Source organism: Accipiter gentilis, chromosome 7 (genome assembly GCF_929443795.1).
Source record: "Accipiter gentilis chromosome 7, bAccGen1.1, whole genome shotgun sequence".
Classification (NCBI taxonomy): domain Eukaryota; kingdom Metazoa; phylum Chordata; class Aves; order Accipitriformes; family Accipitridae; genus Astur; species Astur gentilis.
In genome coordinates, this window is record NC_064886.1 from 29,848,178 (window position 1) to 29,873,050 (window position 24,873).

A 24,873-nucleotide genomic window follows, 5' to 3' on the forward strand; every position below is an offset into this window, starting at 1 on the left:
GATGGGCAGGGAACTACCGCACCCACAGGCCTCCCCGGCCCGGCCCGGCCCGGCCCGGGGTCCCGCATTGTCTGCCGCCGCCTGCGGGCGGGGGCGCGCTCCCGGTGCCGGAGATGCCGGGCGGACCGGGGAGGGGGCGAATCCAGGGGCGTTTCCTAAGGGAATGGCGAAGCCGGCTCTTGGTGGGAGTCCCGGAGGGGGGCCGGGGCCGGGCTCGCAGCCGCGGCGGCCGGGGAGCGCGTCGCGGCCGCTCCCGCTCCCGCTGCGCGGGCGGCGGCGGGTTCCGCCGTGCCGCCGCACGCCGCCGCCTGCCCGCGGCAGAGAGCGCTCCCTTTGTCTGGATTTGTTTTTCTGCTCTGGGGTTTGAGAAACGCAGTGTTGTCCCCGCTCATTCTCCTGGGGCCGCTGGGCAAAACCGCCTCCTGCTCTCATTTCCCAGCTTCGCGGCGGCGTTAGCAATGCGGCGTGTGGTTTGGTGTGCGGCCGTGGGTCTGCAGATGGGTCACCTGTTGCTGGGCTGCTAGGGAGCGAGTCGGGAGTAGAGATCAGGCAGGGAGGCTGAACGCCAGCAGCCTCTTCCCTCACGCTGTCGCTCTGCCAGCGGTGCATTTTCTCCCGATCCTTCCCTCCCACAGAAACAAGTCGGTCCTCTTTCAGTTTCCTCATTGTTTCCAGATGATGAAAATGTTTTTATCTCTCGGGTTCAGCTCAGCTTTCGTAGCAAATGACTGGAGATCTGCCATGAAATACAACAGCAGCAGCGTTCGGCGGCAGAGAGGTAGATACTCTCGCGTTCTTGCTGCCACTGGGGAGGAGAAGGCCTGTTTTATCCGTCCTGGGTGCCCAGAAGACTTTCCTTGTTTGTGCTCAGAGAGTGGAATAAGGGATCATTCACTCAGGAATATTCCTATGACCTAATGTTACCTCCCTGAGTAAGAGCCTGGGCTGTAAATCAGGCTTATTTATGAACTGTTTTTGTAGAACCTTCTTTTTACTTTCTCCACTGACTTAGAATATAGAAAACCAGCTTCCTATTTTAGGTGCCTAAATTAGATGGTTTGAGACTTGGGTTCTGTTCTGTGTGTTTTGGTATCTTTCCTTAGTTGATTAAGAGAAAGCAAGCTGCTTTTGCTACATTTAATTTCATTTTGTCCCATACAATTACATCGTGAGTCTTCTCCCTGTCTTTACTATTTCTTCTTTTTAACAAGCTTCTGCTTGCCACAGTGTTTAGTTTCGTAAGTAATTTGTTCCAGTCCTTATTCTATTTCAAGTGCAATATTTTAGCTCTTGCTCTGTGCTATTTTAGAAATAATTGCTACTTGGGAATTTTAGTCAATTCATAGTTAACAAAATAACAGACGTGGGATGGGTTTTGTGCTGAAAGGACTGTCTTCAGGTGGTGTAGAAAACTCATTTGTTTTACTCAGGAATTAAATTTTGTGTATTTCCAGACATTGTACTGGAAGTTTTTTCTTGTTTACTGCTCAGCTTGGGAAGGCTGAGTAGACTGTGTCTGGCCCTGCTTATCCCCCCTCCAAAATTCTGCTGACAAAATGACCCAGTGGACCACTGTATGTTAGAAATTCAAGTTCCAAGAGGACATTTTTGTTTATTTGCAGCTTCACTAACTGTTTCAGGACATTGCAGTCAGCATCTCCTTCAGACTGATTTTTTTCCCCCATATTTTAAACCTTCTTAACTTTTGAAATGTCAAGTTTTGCAGCCGGTATATTTTGACGCTTTTCCTTTAAAGGTTTCATTAGTTGTGTGTCTGGAAAGCTGAGTGTTACCTGAATTTGGCTTTTTGACTGATAATTAACAAGCAGTGTCATGGTGCTTTTTTCCCAGGTTTGATAAAATGTAGTTCAGAAGAAAAAATTTCAAGCTGTGGTGAGACTTGTCAAGGTCAAATTTACCACAAAATGCCAAAACCAGAACTGATTTTGCATTAGGCTTTAATCAGATCACCTGAAATGTTCAACTTGCCTTAGTCTAAGATTTACCTTCAGTGTTTACAAGTAGACTTCCCAGGCATCTTGATTTGAGTGTGAGTTTTTCAGGGTTCATTAGAAATCAAGGTTGAAATGCTACCCAGCTTATTAAAAATCAAAGTCCAATGGATTTGGAACCACTAATTTTGCTAGGGGGAGAACACAAATTAACCTTTGCTCTTGGTCCACACACTACTATTCCACCCCCAGTCCGCCCCCAAAAAACAGCTGGTGTAGCAGAAAGTTTCCAGCCAGCACTGACACAGTATTTCTGATTGATCCACCAGGAAGGAAAGGTACAGGCTGCCTGAAATCTCAATTTCTGCCACTAGCTGACAATCCAAGCAAGACCTCAGACCTTGTTTGCAAATTCTGTAGTGCTGCTTGTTGGCACATAACATAGCACTGCAGCATTGGAATAAGGCAAACAATATTCAAACACTATGTAAGCCATCGTGCCAAAGCACACATTTTTAGTAAAACATTTGAATGAATATATGCAAACTTGAAATAGTCTGATTAATTTCCTAAGTTTAGAAATGCACACAGGAAGTAAATAGGATGAAAATAAGCCTTTCCATGTTTAATGTAATATGAAGTGGTGTTTGTGTTATAGAAAAGGTATCTGTTGCTTTAATTATGATAAACATACCTCCAAATGTTATTTTAATACAGATACTTTCAGGAAAGCAAATAGTGTATGATGAACTTGTAACGTTGAGGCAAAGTTGTGCCTATCTTCTTGCTTTTTGAAGTTAGCAGCAAAGCTCCTGATGACTTCAGGAGAGTCAGCATTCCACTCCAATGTCAGTGTGACTGTGTTTTTGTGCATGTCACTTCGACTTGTGTCTTGGCATGTCTCCATATCATATGAGAAGAAAACTTACCTCATAAGCTGCGAAATTAGTTAATGCATGTTTGTAAAAACCTTGTGCAATGACCTATTGAGGATGAAGTATCTTTTGATTTACTTATGGAAATCTTCCTTTCTCTCTACCCGCTGCCCCCTGAGTTGAACTGCAGATAGCATGCATAATTACAGGCTTATGCTATATGCTTCAGAGACAATGTTAGCTTTTGCAAGTTGGCCTGTGGTGATCAATTGGCCTAATCAACAGGCAGTTTATGTATCCTATACAATCATATGAACGCACGTTTCAAGCAAGCCAGACAAAGAAGGTTTGAAGTACTGCTTGCCAAGGGCAGTTCCTTGGTCCCCATGTTGTATTCCATCTTTAGTCATAAAGACATAGGATGGTTTTCTTGCAGTCATAAGAAGGTAAAATAATGAATTTCATGTTGATGGTGGGGAGTTGGAGATACAGAGCAACAGCAAATGCATAAATACATAGAAAGGTAGACAGAGTTGGAGAAAAAACCTTGATCAACAGACTTAACAGCTGCTGTCGTCACATGTTTCCATTCTGACAGACCTTCAGCAAGCTTCTTTGTCATGAATAGTTGCATGGTTTAAACCCTGTGATTACAATAATGGCACATGGTAACTAGGCATTCATTTTTCTTCTGCTGTTTCATTTACATAAAGGTGCTGGACAGAAAACTACTCTTAATGGCTTAAAATGGCAAAGTGTTGTTAATGATATTTAGGAATCTTTGAGGACCCTAAGTAAATGGAAACCGCATTACAAAAACTATGTTTTTTTATGCAAAAAGAGCAAACCCTTTCTGTATTCTGTGTTGTACAAGTATGGAGGATGGTTGTTTCCTGTGGAATACTGCTGATGGTAACAGTTCAGAATATAAGGAGGATCTTCAGAGAAATTACTGTTCCTACTGTTCTTCAAACTGAACATAAAACCTTTAAGACCTGGTCCAAAGCTAGTGCAGTCAGTGGAAAAAGTGTCAGTTCAGTGACTTCACATCTTAATGTTTACCAGCTCTCATTCTCTCATGATAAGCAAAAAAAAAAAAAAAGCACAATTCCCTACCCAAAAAACAAACCCCAAATGAAACATGTAAAGTAGTCTATTGAATTATCTTCATAAGAATTAATTGGAAAGGTGCTCTATGAAAATAACATAATTTTATTTTGCGATGCATTTGTTATACACACTACATTCAAAATAAAACTGCTCAGAGGGTTTTTAGTGAAAAATGATGATTTTGTTGAGACTGAACTGTTCTGAACATGTGGATTTTAATAAAGTTTCCCATGAAAAAGGCCTGATACTTGAGAATAAAATGTTGGAAGCCTTTTTTATGGAACGGTAGCTGCTACTGGCATTAAATAATTCAAATTATTAATACTTTAATAAAAGTGTCTTTTAAAAATCTCATCTGAAGCTGACTTGCTTCACAAAGCAAATAAATCTTTTTTAAAAAATGCTGTGGACCTGGGCCATGAGACTCATTTTGTAGGTTGTGCTTCAGCTTGATTAGAGATGGATCTTCCCACCAAGTTTTTACCCCTGGAGGGTTTCAGCATCATATAACTCATTGTTGTAAAATATATGGACAAGGTCACTGTATTGGACACATTTGCTTTAAGAATCAAGTAAAATCAAGCAGCCGAATGGAAAAGTTCAAGGATTTTTTTTTTCCATTGCTAATATAGCAACTTACTAAAATACAGGAGCTAGAAATTAAAATGTTTCTTTCTGATTACAAAAAGAAGCACAGTAAAGATACAGAAAAGATACGACTTCGTAAAAAAATGTAAAATGTTTTTTTACTGAAGTGGGCTTCACTTTGATTAGACTGTCGCCACGAATTGTGGTGGACAAGTGATGCTGACGTTCAGTTGCAGAGGTGGGAAGTGCTGCAGTGACTGTAAAGCAAGAGTGGGCCTTGATTACCTGGGAAGCTTGGTGATGCAGTAACATTTTGAGCTGCCTCATAACTATGTCATAGTTGTCTGGAATAACTAGCAGTTACATTGTCTTGGTAGAAGCTGGCATGTTTACTTACACTGGTGGCACGGTCTTTTTTTCAGGCAAGCTCTAACGTGCAAAACCTAAACTGGAGATTGGAAGTCAACCTGAATGTGGGCTTCCTAAAACCAAAAGACATCAACGCATAACAACATTTTGAAGAACTAAATGCTTTGTAATTGGGAAATGCTCAATATTTAGCTGTACTTGGAGATCAAAGCCAACATTTGTACCACTTAAAAGTTGTTCTTGCCCAAGTTCAGAGTAGTGGGATCTCAAAGGACTTGTTAGGCACAACTTCAACTTCCTATGAAAGGACTCAGAAGGTACTCAGATTACAGCTGCCCTAAAATCTACTGATGAGAAGCATAGTAACAGTATTAAGTATTGCCAACTGTTGTGGTTACTGAAGTTGCCAAAACCAGAATCATAGAATATAGGATTAAAGCTTGTCTGTATAATGAATCAATTTTTATAGAGTACTTTCCTCTTACCAGTTGTATACTCTAACATTACAACTTTAATTTATTCATGGTAACATTGCAAAAATTATCAACTAGCTGTTCTTATTATTTGTAATTTTCCTCTGATACACTCTCTTCATGGTATGAATACCCATGTATTTTAGATATAACCTAATAATTCTCCAGATAGTACTTTATCTGTGTAAAGAATAAAAACCCCACTGAATATAGCTGAGTAATTAGGAAGTTGTTACTTAATCAGGATGCATTTTATAACCTTCCTGACACAAGGTTGCACAGCATTTTTGGAATTTATTTTTTCAATTCGCTGCATGTTGTCAGCTCTTAAGCAAGCCTAAGGCTGTCGGCTGTCACAGCAGAGCTCACAGGGAACTCTACTGCAGGAGAGCAGAATGCTTCCAAATTGTAAGCCGTGGTGAGCAGAAATGTAACTTATGAAGTGCTTCTCTCTCCAACTCTAATGTGGATTACATATGTGAATTCTACCCAGTTTGTGGTTGTGTTTTTCTTGTAAAATTATAGTTGCATGCCAAAATACTGTCGTGTGCAAGAAGTTGGTGTGGCAGTCATATACACTGCATTCCAGTGAAGGGGGGAAAGAGCCCTAAGATCTCAGACCATTCAGGTCAGCTGGACTCTGTTGTGACAGAAGCAAAGAAAAGAAGCCATCAGGAAGAGACACTTACAAAGTCATGGGTAGCTATTCATAAAATAGAGAAATGGCATAACTTTTTTATTTTCTGTTTTAAATTAATGTAAAACATGTTCTGAATGAGAGTTGGTCTTGCAAAGTGCCACTGATTATTGACTCTCTTAAGAGAGAAGGTACCTGTACCCTTAAAAAGGTATTTGTAGTTTTTTTTCTCAGTGCTGGATTAAACCTCTGAAATGATCAAAAGAAATAGTCTTGGACTTTCAGAACTCAAAACTAATGTGTTAATAAATTAGAATAACAAGAAAAATATATGTCTGGTAGATCTTAATAATCAGGTGCCTAGCTACAGCTGCTATCTTGTTTACATTCATAAGGAAAATAGTTTTGTTTGTATTAGAATAGTTGAACAGGCGTCACTGACTAGTTTGTTTGCTCTATAAAGAAAGGCAGGGTATTTGCTATGTCTGGATCTTCTTAGTTAGGACAAAAAAAAAAATTCCAAAACTGGTCTCGAGGTCCTGGTTGCATGGTTTTGGTCGTGATTCAGGAATGAAATCTGGATGTCCTGCCTACATAGAACACATTTGTGCTTTTAGCAACAGTCACAGTTTATATAAAAAATAAACCTGTCTTGTCTTTGTCTATCTCTGGAGAAAGACCTCTGCTGGTCATGGATTGGTATAGGCTGAAAACAATATACAGAGAGAAAAGAGAAACAAAACCCATCCTGTGAGATAAAACTTAAATACTAAGAAGAAAAGGAAAAGGGCACATCAGCCAATTCAGTCCCTGTGCTCATGCAGAAACCACAGCACACACACGGGGGAGCCCAAGGTGCTCGGAAGTACAGAAATGTGTTCTCATGCCCTGCGTGGGAACTGGGCTCAAGAAAGACTCATGGAGGAGGAAGGATAGAAAAAAATCAATAGGTTGTACTGTCACAAGAAAGGATATTGCAAATGATGTTTGATTCTTTATTCATCATACAATATTGGTAGTAAGGATGAAGAGGTCTGGCATGACAAACTGGGAATCGGAAGTATGCTTTCTAGGGCATAAATGTAATTTACCTCTCAGAAATTCAGGCCCTGCTGAGATAGCAGAGGTCTAGTGCTTCTCCTGTTGCTTTGGTCCTGGTGGTGGTAGCGGTATGGTAGTAGCACACTGCTTTCTGAGAAGATTGACTGTGGTCTTCAGGAAGAGAAATTTGTGTATGAGACTGCAGTAAGGATGGTTTTACAGTTGAGGCATTGGGCATAGAATCAGGAAAACTAGATCAAACAAAACTGTATACCTGTATTTCTTACGTTTATCTATAAGAGACAAAGTTAATACTTATGTAAGCTTATTGTAACTTACAGCATCTAGATACCAACAGCATCTAGAAAACCACTCAGAGTATATTTGTACAGAGAGATGATAATCAGAGTTCAGTGATGTTCCCCCATGTCAATATTCATGATTTAAACCACTTCTAATTATATTTTGACCATATGCACTTTATATTATGAGTTTATTTTTGTTTGCCTACAATTCATATATCCATTCCAGCATTGCTTTCATTTTATCATAGCGTGCATGAAGCAAGCATTGCACTTAAAGTCTAACTCCTATGCGTTCCAGTGGTGGAAGCATCCATCCTCTTTTGCTTTATGTGAGTAATTTAGAATCAAAATGTTGAGGTTATTTTATTGTCTTTACTTTTTACCCCAGCAAAAATATAAAGCTATCTGGAGCAATTACCTCTATCAGCATTTGTTTTATCACCTGAAATCAAAATCCTTTGTGTTGCTATAATGCAAAAGCTTCCACTGCAGCCAGTTGTGTCACGTAGGACTTCCAGTGGAAAACAGGTAGAAAAACCATTTACCAAACAGATCCTTGCAGTCATTTAAATATCACAAGTTTTACATTAAATCAATTCATTTAAGAAGAGTACAAAAAACCAACAAAGAAACAGTACAGCTGGTCTATTTCCAGCATAGATTTTTCACTGTCTTTGACTTGCATATATTAGTGAATACATAAAGTTATAAATACTTACTTGAAGACTTGTGAAATTAAGTACAATAAGAAGTACAACATTTTGTAGAAATATGGATCACAATATTCTTCATTTAGGGGCTGTCTTCATGGAATCTCTGTCCATTACAAGGTATACACCTCTCTGCTAGGATGCTTTGAGATGGCTTCTCCCTCTTTAGGGTGACTGCTAAAGTAAGGGTGGGAAGATGTTCTCCGGGGCCAGGTGGGAAAAGTGGAGCTTAAACAGATTGGAAGTGATTAAAACCCTTGCATTTCCTCAGTTTGCATGTGAAAAATATCGCAGTCAAGAGTTCTGTTATTCTGTTTTATCAAGGAGGTCTCACTGGAGATCTGCCCCTGATAATCATAGAAATAAGTTTTTAACAAGAGAAGATAGTAAACGACTTGAAGTGATTATACTTGGAGCAGAACTGCAACCTCCCACTTTGAATGGTAAATGTGAGAAATATACTCTGAGGAGATCATGGTTAGTATGAAGTGGAAGAGATTTGTTTTTAAAATTTAGAAAAGGAAAATTTTATCCTAAGATTTTCACCTGTGGACTTTGTCATATGAGAAGATTAACCCGTCAAGATTACTAAGAAGAACTACATTTCAAATTATTAAGGTGAGATGTACCTCTTTACTGTTGTAAAGTTTATTATATCACATGATTTCCCTGTGTTATCTCCTAAATGTTCAGGTTTTCCTCACAATAGATGTATGTATTTGTTATTCTATGTGGTCTTTCAGAAGATGTTTCAGTTTTTGCAGTCTACATTTAAGGTATGCGCCGCAATTATGTCACTTAAAAATCTGGAATAAAAATGTTGCTTACCTAGAGCATGTGTGGTCTTTTCTGAATCTGGAACTCCATTTTTAAGTTCCACAGAACCTGTAATAAATTAGCCTCAACAATTAAGCTGAATAAATCAAGCACTAGCGAGACTCTAGACAAACTTACTTGGCAACTGGGATACCTTGAGCTATCTGATCTGTAGGGAAGGTCAACAAGCCACAGGAAGACCACTGGCACTTCAGCTGTAAGGAGGATTTTACTCTGTGAGAAACTATGGCAAGTGCTAGTCTTTTTCTGCCTGAAGGAAGAAGTGTCTTTTTAATTTGCCTGGCGGGGAAAAATTATTTGGGCTGTTCTGACAGACGAATAAGTACACTCTCTACAGTCCTGTCCACCAAAACCTGACCAACGTTCATCAAAGTAACTCAGTAATGAGCTAGCAGATGGTATTAACGTTTAAATAGCTGTAAAAGTAACTTTAAAAAAGTTTCCTCCAAACTGCTTTTAGGTTGATTTCCCTGAAGGAGAAGTATAGACAAAAGTCTTATCAAAACTGCCTCTCCTCCAATGTTTGTTCTCAATATGTAGGTGCAGCAAACTGAGTTCAAGACTAAACTACAAACATAAAATAAAAATTCTGTTATATTGGGCCTAGAGCCAGCCTCACAGATGCACTGATTGCTACCCATGTGAAAGCATTACAGTTCCAGTACAGTTCTTTAATATTTGTTGGCAGCTGTACCTCAGGCTATTTTAAACAGTAATCTTCAAAAAGAATTTTCTGGTTGAGACTTTGTGGCCCTTTTCTCCTGTAGACATTTTGTAGTACAACCCCCCCCCCCCCCCCCCCCCAATTCCAAACTCCTGTTAATAGCAGTATTGTCATTATCACTTTCCTTTTTTTTTTTTTTTTTAAACTCCAGAGGTAAATGATTCAGATATAAACATTTTGTAGGAATACAAAGCTTTTACATGCTGATGCGAAGCTTCAGTCTAAGAGGTCTATCTTGAAGGTATTTTGGAGTTGGAATGAGTACTTCTAGCTGCTACATTTCTTTAAAAGTATATTGCGAGAAACATACAAGTGCAGTTAGTTTACGTTATGCTACTAATATTTCTAGGTGGGCGTGACAGGAAAATTAACATACCAGTGGAAAAACATCGAATTTGCAAGCATACCAAGTTTCAGAGGCACGACTGAATACCTTAAGTGTTGAACCGACAGGCTCCCGAAGGTAAAGGAGCAGCAGGTGCTAACCCTTCTCCTCAGCTTTAGTCTTGTCTTATTCTGAATTGCGACGAAGACAAGAAAAGTAGTATTTAAAACTTCCTGACCGCTTACATGGTTCAGGGTAACTTCATCCTGCTGGTGCTGCTTATGGGGGCACAGCTAGCGGGAAGGCAAAAAGGAGCTGCCCTCTCGCTTACTGCCTCGAATTAAACAGAAGACCCCGGGCACGCGAAAACGAAGCAGCGGCTCGCTTTTGTGGGGCGGCTGCCCAGCTGCCAGCCACGCCGAAGACACCCGAGAGGGGCGATCGCGCCGGAGGCGAGGCGGCAGCGAGAGCTTGGGCTCGGGGCGGGCACCACAGCTCCGGGGGTCCCCCCCCGCCGCCGCCGGCTCTCTCCCCGATTCCCCCTCGGCCCCCGCGCTGGGGGCGCGAGGAGCCGTTACCGGCCCGCCCGTTACAACGGCTCCGAGCCCGCCCACCGCGCGCAGCCCCGGCCGTGCGAGGTGCCCAGCCAATCCGGCGGCGGAGCCGGCTCCTCGCGCAGGCGCCCCGCCCCAGCTCCACCGTCGCCGGGGTGGGCAGGGCTTCTCCGGCGGCGGCGGCGGCGCGGGCGAGCGGCTCCTTTGTCGGAGGGCCGCGCCGGGGGCGGGCGGGGCCCGCGGAGGCTGCGCAGGCTCCTGCCGGCCGCGCGCCCCCGGCCGGCGCCGCGCCCCTGCCCTCTCTCCTCCCGCCCTCCCCGGCCGCCGTGGGGCGGGGCGGGGTTGGGGCGGGGCGGCCGGCGCTCCGGCGGCGGCAGCAGCGAGCATGTCCTCGAGCAGGGCCAAGAAAGTGAAGATGGCCACCAAGTCCTGCCCGGAGTGCGACCAGCAGGTGAGGCGTCGGCCGGGCCCGCTCCCCTCGAGGGCCGCCCCCGCCGGGGAAGGGGGATCGGTGGCCGCGGGGTTAGAACGGCGCCCCCGCGAGCGGGAGGAGCCGCCCGCCCCGCCAGCCGGCGGCCCGCGAGCCGGGGCTGGTTGGCCGGTCCTCAGGCCGGCGGGCGCCCCGGGGCGGGAGGGCTCGCCGGCCACCTCGGCGAGGACAGGTTGCTCCTGTCGCTGGGGCTCTGGCCGAAGGGAGGGACGGGGGACCGCGGGTGGAACGGGGGGAGGTGGGCGTCAGCCCCCGCCGGCGGCCCGTGGCTGTCGGTGGCGTCCGGCCGCTCGGCTGCGGTCGGCGGCGGGGCTGCGGGAGCCGCTCCCTCAGCGCAGCTCTGGCGTTCACCGCCCCGGGCCACCGTCCCTCTCCGGCAGCACCTCGGGGACGAGCGCCACTGCCGACCCCGCTTTGGCTCGTCCCTGGGCACGGTGGGTGTGCGCTGTGCCGCACTGACCTTTCGCCGCGCCGGTCGGGGTTCAGGGGCCGCCGGCAGCCGCCCTCCGCCTCCCGGGGCGCCGGGCTGTGTGCCGTGCCCCGGCCGGCCAGCGGCTCCCCGCGTTAGCGCCCGCAGCCTCGCTTCCTGTTTTTTCTCCTCTGCGTGTCGGTTGTGGCTGCTTCTCGATACCCACCGCTGCAGGTTATGCGCTTGCGATATCGATGCAAGACGCTGTCGACTGAGCTGCTTGGTTTTGAGGCAGGAAAAAAATCAAGCTGGCTCCGCGCTGCTGCGAAGCAGCGCCGATGTGAAGTAAATAATCGTTGCCTTTGCAGTTTCTGCTGGGAATGTGGGTTAAATAAATACCGTGTTCCTCTTGCAGGGCAGCGTAATAGTTATCTTATGCTGAAGGACTTCTGTGCGACATGCGGAATCGATTGTTTATGTGCTAGTATTGCTTAGTAGCTATGTAATTTCTTGAAAATGTAATGAACTTGGTAATTTATACAATGCAGTTTGCCCTTTGGATGACTAATGTGCCTAGGGTTAGTCGGGAGAGCGTTCAGTTGTGTTGTTTTCTCATGGAGTAGTTTAGAAACGGCAAAACTGAGACCTTCACCGCAATTCCTGTCACGTAGTCCAAATGTGTACGTGAACTGTTGTTTATGTCTCGCTGCAGTTTTGTTATGCGTACAATATAGAGTTACTTACGCTTAAACAGTAACAGCAGCTGGTTTTCACTGTTACTGTATTACGAGCTTGTCTTCATTTACGCTTTTTCCTGGTAATGATGTTACTATTAAAAACAGTCTAGATTGTTGCAGCGGTGCTCCTCTGCTGGAACAATAGCACAGCACTGCAGAAGGCTGCTGTGGGGCTCAGGATAGGGGGAGAGAGGCTTTTACATGTAATCATGGGAAACATGTTTCTGTTACTGGATCCTGAAACTTGACTGGTACACACTAGTTTAGCTATACCTAAAAAAACAATCTCATGCCATTTTTTCTTTACTTGTAAAGATTAAAAAAAGTAATCTTATTTGTTCTGACTTGCGTGGTTTTTTATAGTGTTTCTGCTCATCCTGAAACGGTTTGGAATGTTGAGCTGTGTGTGTGTAGGGGGCATCCTTTCATGTTTTAAGCAATAGATGAACCACTGCAAATGTTCACATTAAGCATGTCACTGAAGTACTATTTCTGAGAAAAAATTGTGTGCCAAGTTGGGGTTATTCAGTTGGTGAAAGAAGAAATTTAAATGAGTGAGAAGTTGAATATGAGAGAGTGGTGGTGGTTTTTTCTTTTTTTTTTTTTTTTTTTTAATTTAAAGTAGAGAATGTCAAACCACCAACAATAGGAAGAGCAAGTAAGCAAGCATTATAGGCTTGCTTTTTAAGCTGGTGCCAAAACTTTCACTTTGTTCTGCGCTTTAAAACACGCGATATGTATATGTCAATGTAGATTTTCTGTGGGCAACTCTTCTGTGGCTAACATGGACTTAATATGCATATGTGTCCTGCCCTCGCACAAGCATTGCTCATAGGACCTTGTTTTTCCAGTGCCAAATGTTTGGGAGAGGACAAGAAACTAAAACCCACAGTACAAGTCAACCCTTTGCAGAGTGTGGGGAAGCTCATGTGTGACTCTTTAAGTGGTTGTGTCCTGTACTAGTGTTTCTTAAATTCTTCCATAAACAAGAGCTTTGCATTTGTTTCTGATTTCTTCGCTAGAAGTGGCATGCATGGAAATATTTAGACAGCCACAAATATTGGAGTGTAATATTGAGTAACACTTCTTAGGCTTTTAAACTTTTTCTGCTGTAATTTAGATGATATGTAGTTGCCATTTAGACTTTTTTAAAATAAAAAAAAAAGAAGGTTTTTTATGATATTTTCACAACCAAAGCACAGCCCCATTAAACTAGGGAGCCTGAAGTACTTGCAATCAATCAGAAGAAATAATTATCACTTCTTAATTTAGCTTCAGGTAAACTTTCTTGTATGAGAAACTCAATTTCTTCTTGCTTAGGAAAATGTTAAACAGAGTAAAATAGTGTTTGTAGGCCTATGTTGCCCTAATTACATTACAGGATTTTATCAGTGAAGGTCTTTAAAGGATAACTGATACGTTTCAGTGAATAAGCCCCTTCCCACCTAATCCCCCCACCCCACCCAAATGGCTCACACACCTACATGCGAAACCTGCAACACAAGAACAATATTGTTCTGTTAAGCACTGTTAAGTTCGTTGAAAATTATTGGGTCTGCTCCAATTCCTTTGGGTGGTTTTCCCCAAAGTTTTTTTTAGGCTGAGCCTGGAAACGTAATTATTGGAGCGACCCAGGTGTACAAAAATGGGTTTAAATGGAACTCCTATATCATCTTAACCATACAGACAAACTATCTGCTAGATAGTGTTTTTTAGTACTCTTACACTGACATATGAACAAGGAGATAAGTGCGCACACAAGTCTGCTAAATTCCAAGCTTTAAAGTTCAATAAACCTTGATTAGAATTGTTTTTATTATGTCAGTGTCTCCATAAAGGGAATTTAAAAGTCTGTAGTTACATAAAACCTGTATCAAAAAATCTATCTGTAATCTGCTTGTAGGGTGAGGTACAGGAGTTAAAATGTGCTATAGAAAGCAAAATAATTTGTTTATTCTGAGTAGCAGTTAAGTTCCCCTTTACAAATACAGGTACTATTTTGGCAGGTTTTTTCCCAGCCAGTAGAAGATGGGAACTTGGTTCTTCTGTATGTCCGGTAAAATTGAGCAGGCAGTCATGGTTCTGTACTCCTGTTTGTTTCCATGGATATTGGCAAACTCGTAGAGACCTGTCTTAAAGAATTACATTTGAGAAATTACCTCCTGTTTTTTTTCCCCCACTGTTGTGCTTCAACATGACTTGACTTTAATGTGTGTTACGTTAATCTCTTCCAGATCTCTGTTTAAACTTGCTTTGATTTGTGTTTTCAGTCTTAAACCTAATGAAAGCAATGTGGTGTATTCCTTACTACTTTAAGCCAAGATCTTTTGAGAGCTTTTAAAGTGAAAGTAATGAGGTTTGTAATTTATCAGCATAACTTCTTCTTTTTTTTTTTTTTTAATTGCTCAGGGTAAGATTTTTGTCATTTTTCATGTAAGTGTGGCATTTCCAGGTTGTCTCCTCTTGATTTAAATTGTCTTATGCTGGGGGAACGTACTGCTCCTGACTGCTTGGTTGATCACGAGAGGCACTATCATCTCTTAAACTCTTCATCCTACAGTTAGCTTTTGACTAGCTGTGGTAGGTTATTTGTGTTTTGAATTAACTAGGTGCTTCTATAACCACCCAGCCTTGTCTACAGAGCTGTTGTAGACTGTGGTACAAATGCATCTGTTTTGCTTTGGGCTCTATTGTGCCTCCTGTTTAAAGCTGCTCCTGCTCTCTGAAGGAGTTGCTTTCAACTGCTTCTGAGAAGTGGATATATTCAGAATGTACTGATACGTATGAAACTCATAGTTTGGGTTTGTCTTTTTTTTTTTTTTTTTTTTTAAAGGAAATGAAGGAAGCAAAACTGGGAATGTCTGATTGATTTGACTGGGGATGTTTGAGAGCTCTGAAGAGAAATTGTATTTCTGTTCTAATTCACCCTTGCTTTAGAGCTCTCAGCTTTCCCCCACCCACTTCCTGACAGTCTGGGGAAAAGGATTGGTAGTACAAAGTGGTCACAACAGCTGTACATTTCAAGCTTGATTTCCAACAACTGCATAAAGAAAAGGCTGGGTGGGTGATTCACAGCAGAACCTGGTTTTACTACGTTTAAGTAAAATCGTAGAATAGTACAGGCCATAGTTGGCAGTACAGACTGAATTTGAAGAGGTATCTCTGAGGACAAAATGTGCGTTACTAGTTTTTTTTCTTCATCAGACAGGAATTTTGTCATAATTTGAAATGATCTGAAATATTTGTCTTTTGTTTTCCCAGGTTCCTGTTGCATGTAAATCATGTCCCTGTGGCTACATATTTATTAGTCGAAAACTGTTGCATGCTAAACGTGCTGAGAGATCACCACCCATCACAGGTAATACAGAGATGGGAAGAAGGGGACAACAGTTCATTCCCCATATTTCTTGGAGGCAAAGGATAGAGTATTTTACTTCTCTGTGTAAAATGACTGTTGTCAGTTTGCTTTCCCTTGAATTTGTGCATGGTAGACTTTGAATATGTTGATTTTTCTTGAATTTTGAGGGGGAAAAAGCTGATGTTTTCAGTCTTACTTTGTACTTGTGATGTAATTTATTCTGTGTATATTCTAGCTGTGCACATTGGTCATTATGCAAAATAACTCCTTACAGAAAGCTTTCTGTTAATCCTATTTTGAAAATAAATGTCTAGAGGTGTCAAAGGGATCGGATTTCATAGTACATGCTGATTGAAGCTGGGTTTTCTGAAAGTAAAAACTGGTCATATGTTTAACCTAAAACCAGGTGGGTCTTGCTTCTCTCTGCATGGGTTAAATTAAAAAATAGTGTATTTTTGTGGCTAACTTGTTTGTCTGTTGTTGTTGATGGGCACAGGAAGAAGTTGGTTGAATGTGCATTCTGGCATGATTAACATTCTCCTTGTGTTCATTTTTATGACTTCCTCCAGTCCTAGTAGGAATTAGTCAGAACAAGTACCTGTCAGGGAAGATGTTTAAAAAGATCAGATACTTTTTTTTTTTTTTTTTTAAATTGTCTACTCGGCTTACAAAATGGAAGCTAGGTGTATTTTGTATCACTATTTTGAAGGATACTTGCAGTTTACCAGCTTGTAGGAATTATATGACGTTATGCCAAATAACTGAACTTTCAAGGTGGAGGAGGTTAAGCAATGTCTGTGGTAGTTTGGAAGTGTTGGTAATTCCGCTCCCCCCCCTTCCTGATTGTTGATAAAGTAGTTACCAAATGAAGCTGAAGGCCACGATCTAGTAGAGCAGAGCTCTTGTATAATTCAGCTTTGTACATAGGAAATGCACCAGGGGAGGAAGAACCTCATGCACGAATATATGCTGGGGGCCACCCTGCTGGAAAAGCGCCTTTACAGGAAAGAACCTGGGGTCCTGGTGACCAGCAGGTTGAACGTGTGCCTTTGTGGCAAAGGCAACTAACGGAATTCTGGGCTGCGTTAGGCAAAGTATTGCCAGCAGGTAGAGGGAGGAGATCCTTTCCCCTCTATTCAGCAACGGAGGGGCTGCACCTGGAGTGCTGTGTCTGGTTCTGGACTCCCCGGTACAGGAGACACACAGACATACTGGAGGAGTCCAATGAAGGGCCATGAAGATGATGAAGGGACTAGAGCGTCTTTCTTCTGAGGGAAGTCACGGAGAGCTGGGACACTTCTGCCTCGAGAAGAGAAGGCTCAGAGGAATCTTATCAATGTATATAAATACCTGAAGGAAGGGTGTAAGGAAGATGGAGCTAGGCTCTTTTCAGTGGTGCCCAGTGACAGGACAAGAGGCAGTGGGCATAAACTGAAACATGGGCTGTCCCCTCTAAACATCAGGAAACACTTTTTTACTGTGAGAATGACCGAACACTGGCACAGGTTGCCCAGAGAGGTTGTGGAGTCTCCAACCTTGGAGATACTGAAAAGCCATCTGGACATGGACCTGGGCAACAGGCTGTAGGTGGCCCTGCTTCAGCAAGGGGGTGGGACAGGTTGGTCTCCAGAGGTCCCTTGATACTTGAACCTGTTTGTGATACTGTGAAATATAGCTTTTGTATTGATATTAGCGACAAGTTACCCTGCTGTCCAGTTTGTACCCTGTGTCTATACTACAAGATTGGTGGCACAACTGCAGCAAAAGGAAACCAGTTCCCCAGGAAGATATAGTGGGAGACCACGTATGTCTATCTTGTGCTCATAAGGTAACTGCAACTTCTTTAAGAAAACAATGTTCCAGTATTTTCCACAATATAGCTACTACAGAATCGTGCTCCAGCCTTGCAAATGTGCAACTAGTCTGTGTTGAATAGAGGACTGTGGTGACTGTACTATTTCCAGTACTGAAGCTCATTAATTCATACTTAACTTACAGGTGAAACTCATCTAAATACTTTTTTTTTTTTTGACTCTGCTATGTAGGAAAACAGTACACCCGTTCAGCGTTAAGTGTTATAAGGCCTTGTCATAGGCTAGATTTAGTGAGACACGTGCTACGTAATGTGGTGTTTACTGATTCAGCATTTCAATTTGTGAGAGCAGTGGGAATGATTTTGTTGTTGATGTCAAAAGATGATGAAGTACTTTGCTGTTTGCCTGTATGACAAAATCCTTTTTCTGGCTAGTGGAAACAAATGCAATGGGCAGTCTTGATGGCTGTGATTTGTACATTTTTTTTCCATCTTATTGTGGGAAACGGTGAACTTTTTGCATACTAGCAGATGTCTTATGTTGCAGAATGCATTTGAAGTAATTAAAGGCTTGATCCTTGTAATCAAGAAGTGAAGTGTCTTCCTGGATCTGATACCTTAATTTCTGCATGGATATCATGCAGATGCAATTGTTCTGTAAAGGTACAGACATCTAACCACTTTTGCTAAGAGATTTAAAGAAAAAAGGTGATTGGGTGGGGTAAGCACTACGAGTAAATTAAGAATAAAGATGAAAACAACTTTAGATCATACCATTTCTATTCATTTGCACAGAAAACAAGAGTGAGGCCAAAAGGAGACGGACAGAGAGAGTTAAGCGAGAGAAGATAAATTCTGCAGTAAATAAAGACTTAGAAAACCGAAAAAGATCCAGGTCTAACAGCCATTCAGATCATAGCAGACGAGGAAGAGGAAGACCTAAGAGTGCCTCAGCCAAAAAGCATGAGGAAGAAAGAGGTATGAGAACTGGAGGAATACGTTCATTGGGTTTACTTTTTGTATGAAGACTTTTTTTATCAATAAACCTTTATACCACTCAAACCATTTAAGTAACTGGACTAGTTCAGCCAATACCTGTTATCTTAATATGGGGAAGGGACTGTTTCACACCTGTAGAGACCTCTGGTTTTATGTTTTTTCAATGTCTGATTAGAACTAACTCCAAAGAACTAAGCCTGTATTTTTTAGCCACCATATCAAGTTTAAACATGTGGGTTGAAAGCTATTGGACTCTAGTGCTTAGTAGGTTTTTTGGTTTGTTTTTGTTTGGTTTGGTTTTGTTGGGTTTTTTTGAGGTACTGCTGGTCTATATCACAAGGACAAACAGTGTCAGAGAGTGATTAGGATGACTGGATTGCTTAAAAAGTTCCTTGAAACCTTTTGGAGAGCCAAAGTAAAAAGGGCACCTTGAGTCACTACTATGACCTGAATTTTTGTCCCATGTTTCTACGGAATAATACTCTAGAGGAAAGAATGCCTCCTTGCTTATTAAGGTACCTTGGTGACCTGCTGTTTTTAATCTTTATACAATAAAGAGACTGTTACATGCACTAGAGTAATTTTGGAGCCCTTCAAGTATGTGACTATCACTTAGGATTCCTATTTGTTTTTTCTAAGAGCATGTTGACACTGCATTTGCTCTCTGTGGGTTTTGGAGATATTAATTTAAGGCCTGAATAATGAATCCAAAACAGCATGGACTTAAAAAGGCTGGAAAGCAGGTAGGAGGGGAAGAACAAGATTTCATATAAGTATTCAGAAGATCTTGTTCTTAAAACTACTGAATCCTTCGAGCATACCTTATAGCATAATTCAGAAATGCAATTATGTTTCTCCCTGTCACCTTATTTGTTAACAAAAAATGGGTGTTAATCTGTGTTGCAAAGTGAGTTCCTTTAACTTCTAACTCTTCAAAACTAATTTTGTTGTCTCTGCTGTTTAATGTAGATCTAGTCCTTCTTAAATTTTCTTCCCTATAAAAGTATGAATTGGGATTTGTTGTTGTTCTAGTGCTTTGGCTGTGGAAAGAGGAGATGGAATTTGATTTCTGTATGCTTTCAGAATGGTAATTGCTTTACTGTAATAGGAATACAGTTATAATATCTAATATCTTCACTGTTACATATGGATTATTGATGTATGTAGCTTCGCAGAATACAGAGCTTCCCTATTTGTTGCTGATCTAAGCTAAACTTTGTCTAGCACCTATAGGATCATTTCTAGGCATTTTATTGCCAGTCTAGCTCACACACAGCTTTGGTTTGAAAATTCGTGCAAGCTGGTTGGGTTGCCCTATAAATGTAAATCTTCTTTCCTGTCCCTGAAATAGAGGAAAGCAATCTAAGCAATCAAAAGAAAAGATCCATTCTCTTAATGCTTGTTTTATAGTCTCCAAAAAGCAAGATTTTGAAAGTATGAGGGATATTTAGAGAACATGTTTTCCTATCAAAAACTAGGCTGAATGTTTTTAACTTCTTGCTGCATACTCTGAAGTGTGGCAATATGCCAGTGCTCTGAGGTAGAAAACTAGAAATACGGATGCAGTGAGATCTTTGCATAAGAGTGCATGTGTGGTGTGTTGTTTTCTTCATGTTTGGTGTTGTGTGTTTTTTTTTAAAGTTGAATCTCATCTGAGAAGATTACCTTCATCTTCTTGTCCTGTCTTACCATCCCCTTTACTTGGTATTGTGACTACTGCTACTATTTCTTCTTCAACCCCTTCATCTGCAGACCTGGTACAGAGCTTGGGTTCACACGCATTTGTAATTATCTTTGGTCCTCGCGGTGCAGCACTCCTTATTGTTTAGGAATAAGTGGGCTTAGGATATTTTCTTACTTCTGATTTATTTCTGGTTATGTCAGACCGTAATGCGTGTAGACAACTGTGGTGGTTACTGGGCAGATTTAAAAAATAAATAAAAAAAGTTGAGACATATGGCTGTCACCTATAAAAATAAATTCAGCAAAGAACTCATCGTTTTGTAAGTAATTACTATAAAACAAGTTAACATTGACTTTTCCCTTTTCAAGTGGCTTATAAAATTGGCCTAACTACTACGTGTGGCGTAATTAGTGGGAATTTTAGAAATATTTTTCCTTTACCAAACCTGTTGCTTGATAGTGTTGTTTGCGTAAAAGCATATTAAGCAACTTTAATTCTTCTATTACAATTAAGGTGATTTTCATATGACTCATTGTTAGTCCTTGTATCAATCTGCATAGAGTTGAAAGTCAGCTCTCGAGTCCAAGACATTAGCTTAGTGTTAGACTTCATGCGTCTTATTTCCTTGCCTATTGTATATTTCTAGGATATTTGGGGTATACATTAGTTGCCACTAGAGATTGTGCTACTCTTCTTTCCCCCAAAAGACTTGGCCCCCCAACAAGGCCACTGCTTGCAAAGCTGTCAAATATTTGGTGCCTCTTAGGTTTCTGCAATGCCTAATGTATTTGTAGGTGGGAAAACAGGAGGACAGAAAATACCTGAATAATAATAGTGCGCAAAAGCAGATAATCTGTCCATCTGAAGACCACCCAGCTGTGAAAATTTTCTTCCTAAAGGCACCCATGACATCTATAGCATTGCTTTCTTGCTTGTCATGCTCTTTGATATACATAGTGTGCTTCTTCCCAGCTGTGTCTGTGCCTTTGACTAGTTCTTTTGTATCCTTCGTGACTGGTTCATGTTAGAGCGAAGAGCTGCAGGATTCGACAGCAGTTAAGAAGAACAGGAGAAGGAAAAGGACTTTTTAAAATAAGCTATTTTTTCTGCAGATTTAATAAAAAGGAATGGAGGGGGAGGAAAGAGAAAGCTGATGTAGATTGAGGGGATATGGCAGGGTGCTGGGGCCCAGATAATTTGCCTATCACGTGTTTCAGAGCCACGTGATGGCTCTGGAAAGTAGGAACTTCTCTCTGCAGGCTTGGCTTGTCAAAATTGTCGCTTAATTTCTTAGTCAGAAATGCTGCAATATATTTTGAAAATAAAAAAAACTTCATAATAATTTCATTCTGATTTTGTTGTGGTGGTATGTTTTTTATTTTACTGTGTGGGACTGTGATACACAGCTAGACCGGTTCCCAGGCTGCCTTGTTATCTAGTTAACAACCTTGATTATATTAAAACAAACAAAAAACCCCTCATATGCAGGAGGAAGTGGTATTGGTTATTCTGAAAGACGTTACCATCAAGTGACACTCACTGAGAGTGGCCTGTTGTCTTACTAAAGCATACCTGATACTTAACAAGGGATGAATCTTTATAAAGATATATAAATTTCATTACCCTGATAAAACTTAAGCTGAATTAAATTTCTTGACCCAAGTTTTCCTTTTCCAGTAATTTCTGCCTGTATTATGTATATATTTGGTTGCCCAATGTGCATATTTGAAGTAACTTACTATCTTGGATAGTGAATCTCAGAACTTTGGATTTTGAATCCAAAAAAGGGAGGGTTCATATTTGATTTATACATAATCACTAATTTAAGGGCTGTGGGTCTAGTGGATTGCAGGAGATCTGGAGATGTGAGACATGCTCCAGAAAGACTAAATATCTTCACCTAAATAGCCTCTTAGTTGTACAGCAAAAGACTTAGTATTTTTAACATCTTACAAAAATGGTATTGTGATTCTGTAAGACAGTCTTTTGCTAATAATAGAGGAATGAGTCAGAGCTACTTTCAGATAAGACTGAAGCGGAAAGTTTTAATAGTGTCTGTAGAAATCATGGCGTCCTATGAGTAGCATATGATGAAATGTGATGCAGGTGCAAGGTCTTCTCTTCACTAGTTAGACGAGAACTAAGTGAACTTAAGAACACACAAAGCTTGTAAACCTGTGTTAATCTCTGCTACTGTTTGTTATCAAGATTTTAATTCTTTAAAGTTCCAAAGTCTCGGAACAAGCCAGTACTTTGGGAGGATGGGGGGGAAGGGAAACTTGACAATATATATATTTTTTTTTGCTAAGAAGTCTACAATCTGTTAACTGTAACCGGGGGGGAGGGGGGGAGTATTTTTAATTTTGCTGGGTGCTGCCATACTCAGGTGGTGGCTGGATTTGTTTGGATCAGGTAGTATGAAAAAAGGAGAGGTGTTTAGATAGAACAATAGAAAAGATTAATGTGGAATAACCAGTGTGTGTGGTGTCTGTGCTCAGAACAACTCCCAGCATTGTTAATTTGTAAATGGTGGGAGAGAGGAAGTGGAACAACCCAGACTGAGTGTACATACAGAAACTGATTTGTCTTGAATACAGGGTAGGACTTGCAGTGAAACTCAGTTTCTTAGCTTTCATTTCAAGCTCAGTACACTAGAGAATATTGTTTTGTGTAGCCAGGGAACCAGCAGAAATCACTTACGTTGCAAATATCAAACATGCTTTGATTTGCCTTATTTAGCTAAGCAAATTTCTTGTTTTCGGATTAAAAACTGATGCATCTTTCTATGTCCAGGCTCCTCACTAAGCAGTTTTACTTGTAGGGAAAGGGGAGTTTGTGCGTGATTAAGTTGTCTAGAATTCTTTAAGCATATGGTTTTGTTTCTGCGTGTTTCTGTATCAGTATTAAATCAGAACACAGTGGTAAAGGTTTTTTCAGTTTCTTCCACTTAGTTGTTTAAGGCAAGCACTTGACTTCAGAGAAGGCAGTCTGTTGGAATGGTGTCCATAGCTGTAACACAGATGTGAAGCCAAATCTAAAAATGTTGTTATGAATGTAGACCCATTGAAGAAATAACTGTGTGAGTAGGTGGAGATAGGAGATGCTGGGATCTTTTTTCCATATGGTGCTTTCCATTATTTTCCAATGCTGCTTTGTCTTTCACTTACCCATTGCTGATTTAGGTGTCTTGGTGGAGCTGTCTGCCAGAGCATGCTGTGGGCAAAAAAAGTGTGCATATGTGTGTCTGTATTAATAAGACAGAGGGGTCTGTCAGGTGAGTGTTATGTTGTGATTGTAAATTAGTCCAGGCCACTGTGGAACTTGGTTTAGAGATGGAGTTCCACAGCTGGGCACCAACCTTAAAGCTCTATGTGTATTCCTCTCTTCTTTGTGTCTAGAGGCCTGGTCTTCTGCTGACAAAGCTGTTTTTTTGTTGGTGGTGTGTTTTTGGGGTTTTTTTTCTTAATGAGTTGTGTCAGCTACACATCGCTAGCTAAACTGGGATATAGATAGTAATGATCTAGAATAAGTGGTATTTATGAAAGTGGTATTTATGAAATCATACTATTCTATGAGTCTTGTCATACGCTATAGTATAACTTAGTGTACTTGAGCACTGCACTATGGAAACTTTTTGATGGCTTGCTGTTGTGTGTCTGTAGCATTGAAACAAGCCAACATCCAGCCAGAGAGGGAATTCAGAGGCTTTCACTTGCTCACTGAGGTGTTAGCACTGTTCTGTATCTAGGATAAGATTTAAAGTCTGCAGTATAGAAAGTCCAGAAATGTTCATGGTGACAAATTTGGAACCTGACTTTTGTCATGTATCTGTTCTTTGGTCTTGGACACTGTAATAAAACTTTCAGGTTTCTGTTACTTAGATGTAAAACAGGCAGACAAATATTGTGTTTAATGAGGATATTGTAAAATAACTTTGTTTTCTAGGATGGGAGATGTTTGTGTAAAAGCAAAAAAAAAAAAAAAAAAAAAACCCTAAAAAAAATGGAGGAACACTTGAGTACTCGTTTGTGTCAGGAATCAATATAATGTTAATGACTCATTCTTTCTTCATCATTAAAGAACAGAAATTCAGTCATGCTTTTGGATGACTAATTCTGTGATTCTTCTAGCAACGTTTTGTGCTTCCATTCCTTCCTCCTTTCTCTTAATCCCTCCCTGCATAGGAGTTGATTGTCTAACTTCTTTCAAATTCCAGTACTCCATTCCACATGATTTATTAACTACTATGTAGCTTGCATTAACTTCAGATAATGGAAAAAGCTTCTAATAGTGACTTTTTTTTCTTCTACAGAGAAACAAGAAAAGGAAGTTGACATGTATGCTAACCTTTCAGATGAAAAGGCCTTCGTATTTTCAGTGGCCTTGGCGGAAATAAACAGAAAAATTATCAATCAAAGACTTATTCTGTAATTTGTAAGCACAATCTGCTGCATTTATATGCAGAATGGCTAGCATATTTCCAAGGTGTTGTGGACTCTCGGAAAGTGTGTTGTCTGCACCGACAAGGACCATAGCATTTCCTGTTAAAATTCTGCTGCTGTTCTTGGAAATTGAATTATGTCTCTACAAGTCAGAAAGAAAGTGTTCACAAGATTGTACTATGAAAAATCAGAAAACAGATATGTTTTACGCCTTGAAGACAAATGCTAGACAAATGCACAGAGAGACTGCACCCATTCCAGAGCACTTCTTTTAAATTTGCTGCCAGAAATGCAATATTTTAAATATTTTCAGAAATAAATGATTTTCTTTTAAAATTATATATTTCAGATTTTTCAGCTATATTTCAGTTTACGTATGTACAGTTCACATAACTTTTTAATAAATTGATATTCAAATATTTTATTGAACCGGGAGCTAAG

General features: G+C 41.0%; 2 protein-coding genes and 1 long non-coding RNA gene across 4 annotated transcripts in view; all 3 read left to right on the plus strand.

Annotated features, from left to right (window-relative positions):
* The first annotated feature begins 334 nt into the window (after positions 1-334).
* On the plus strand, positions 335-8,893 carry LOC126041163 (uncharacterized). Its single transcript, XR_007506774.1, has 2 exons — positions 335-7,173; positions 7,227-8,893. It is a non-coding gene; the product is annotated as an uncharacterized LOC126041163 (long non-coding RNA).
* A 1,928-nt stretch (positions 8,894-10,821) lies between these two features.
* C7H16orf87 (chromosome 7 C16orf87 homolog) lies at positions 10,822-24,851 on the plus strand. 2 transcript variants are annotated; one of them, XR_007506650.1, is made up of 5 exons: positions 10,886-10,951; positions 15,398-15,494; positions 18,103-18,285; positions 18,624-18,821; positions 24,303-24,390. XR_007506650.1 is itself a non-coding variant. In XM_049804885.1 (4 exons), exons 1-4 carry the CDS (start codon positions 10,886-10,888, stop codon positions 24,419-24,421), a joined length of 465 nt encoding a protein of 154 aa, XP_049660842.1. In that variant the 5' UTR covers positions 10,822-10,885; the 3' UTR covers positions 24,422-24,851. The 2 variants fall into 2 exon arrangements, 1 of the variants encoding a protein (XP_049660842.1); XM_049804885.1 differs by lacking the exon at positions 18,624-18,821 and having other exon boundaries at positions 10,822-10,951; positions 24,303-24,851.
* Positions 10,867-24,873, plus strand: part of MYLK3 (myosin light chain kinase 3) — a 65,683-nt gene continuing 51,676 nt past the window's right edge. Inside the window, exon 1 of the mRNA XM_049804882.1 lies at positions 10,867-10,951. The gene's annotated coding sequence lies outside the window, so the exon portion shown is untranslated. The remainder of the gene's footprint in view (positions 10,952-24,873) is intronic.

Bases quoted from the DNA above. Each gene is read 5' to 3' on its own strand.
- C7H16orf87 (XM_049804885.1), top strand. From the start codon at position 10,886: ATGTCCTCGAGCAGGGCCAAGAAAGTGAAGATGGCCACCAAGTCCTGC. The intron at 10,952-15,397 runs GTGAGGCGTCGG...TTGTTTTCCCAG, and splicing joins GCCCGGAGTGCGACCAGCAG to GTTCCTGTTGCATGTAAATC. The intron at 18,286-24,302 runs GTATGAGAACTG...TTTCTTCTACAG, and splicing joins AAAGCATGAGGAAGAAAGAG to AGAAACAAGAAAAGGAAGTT.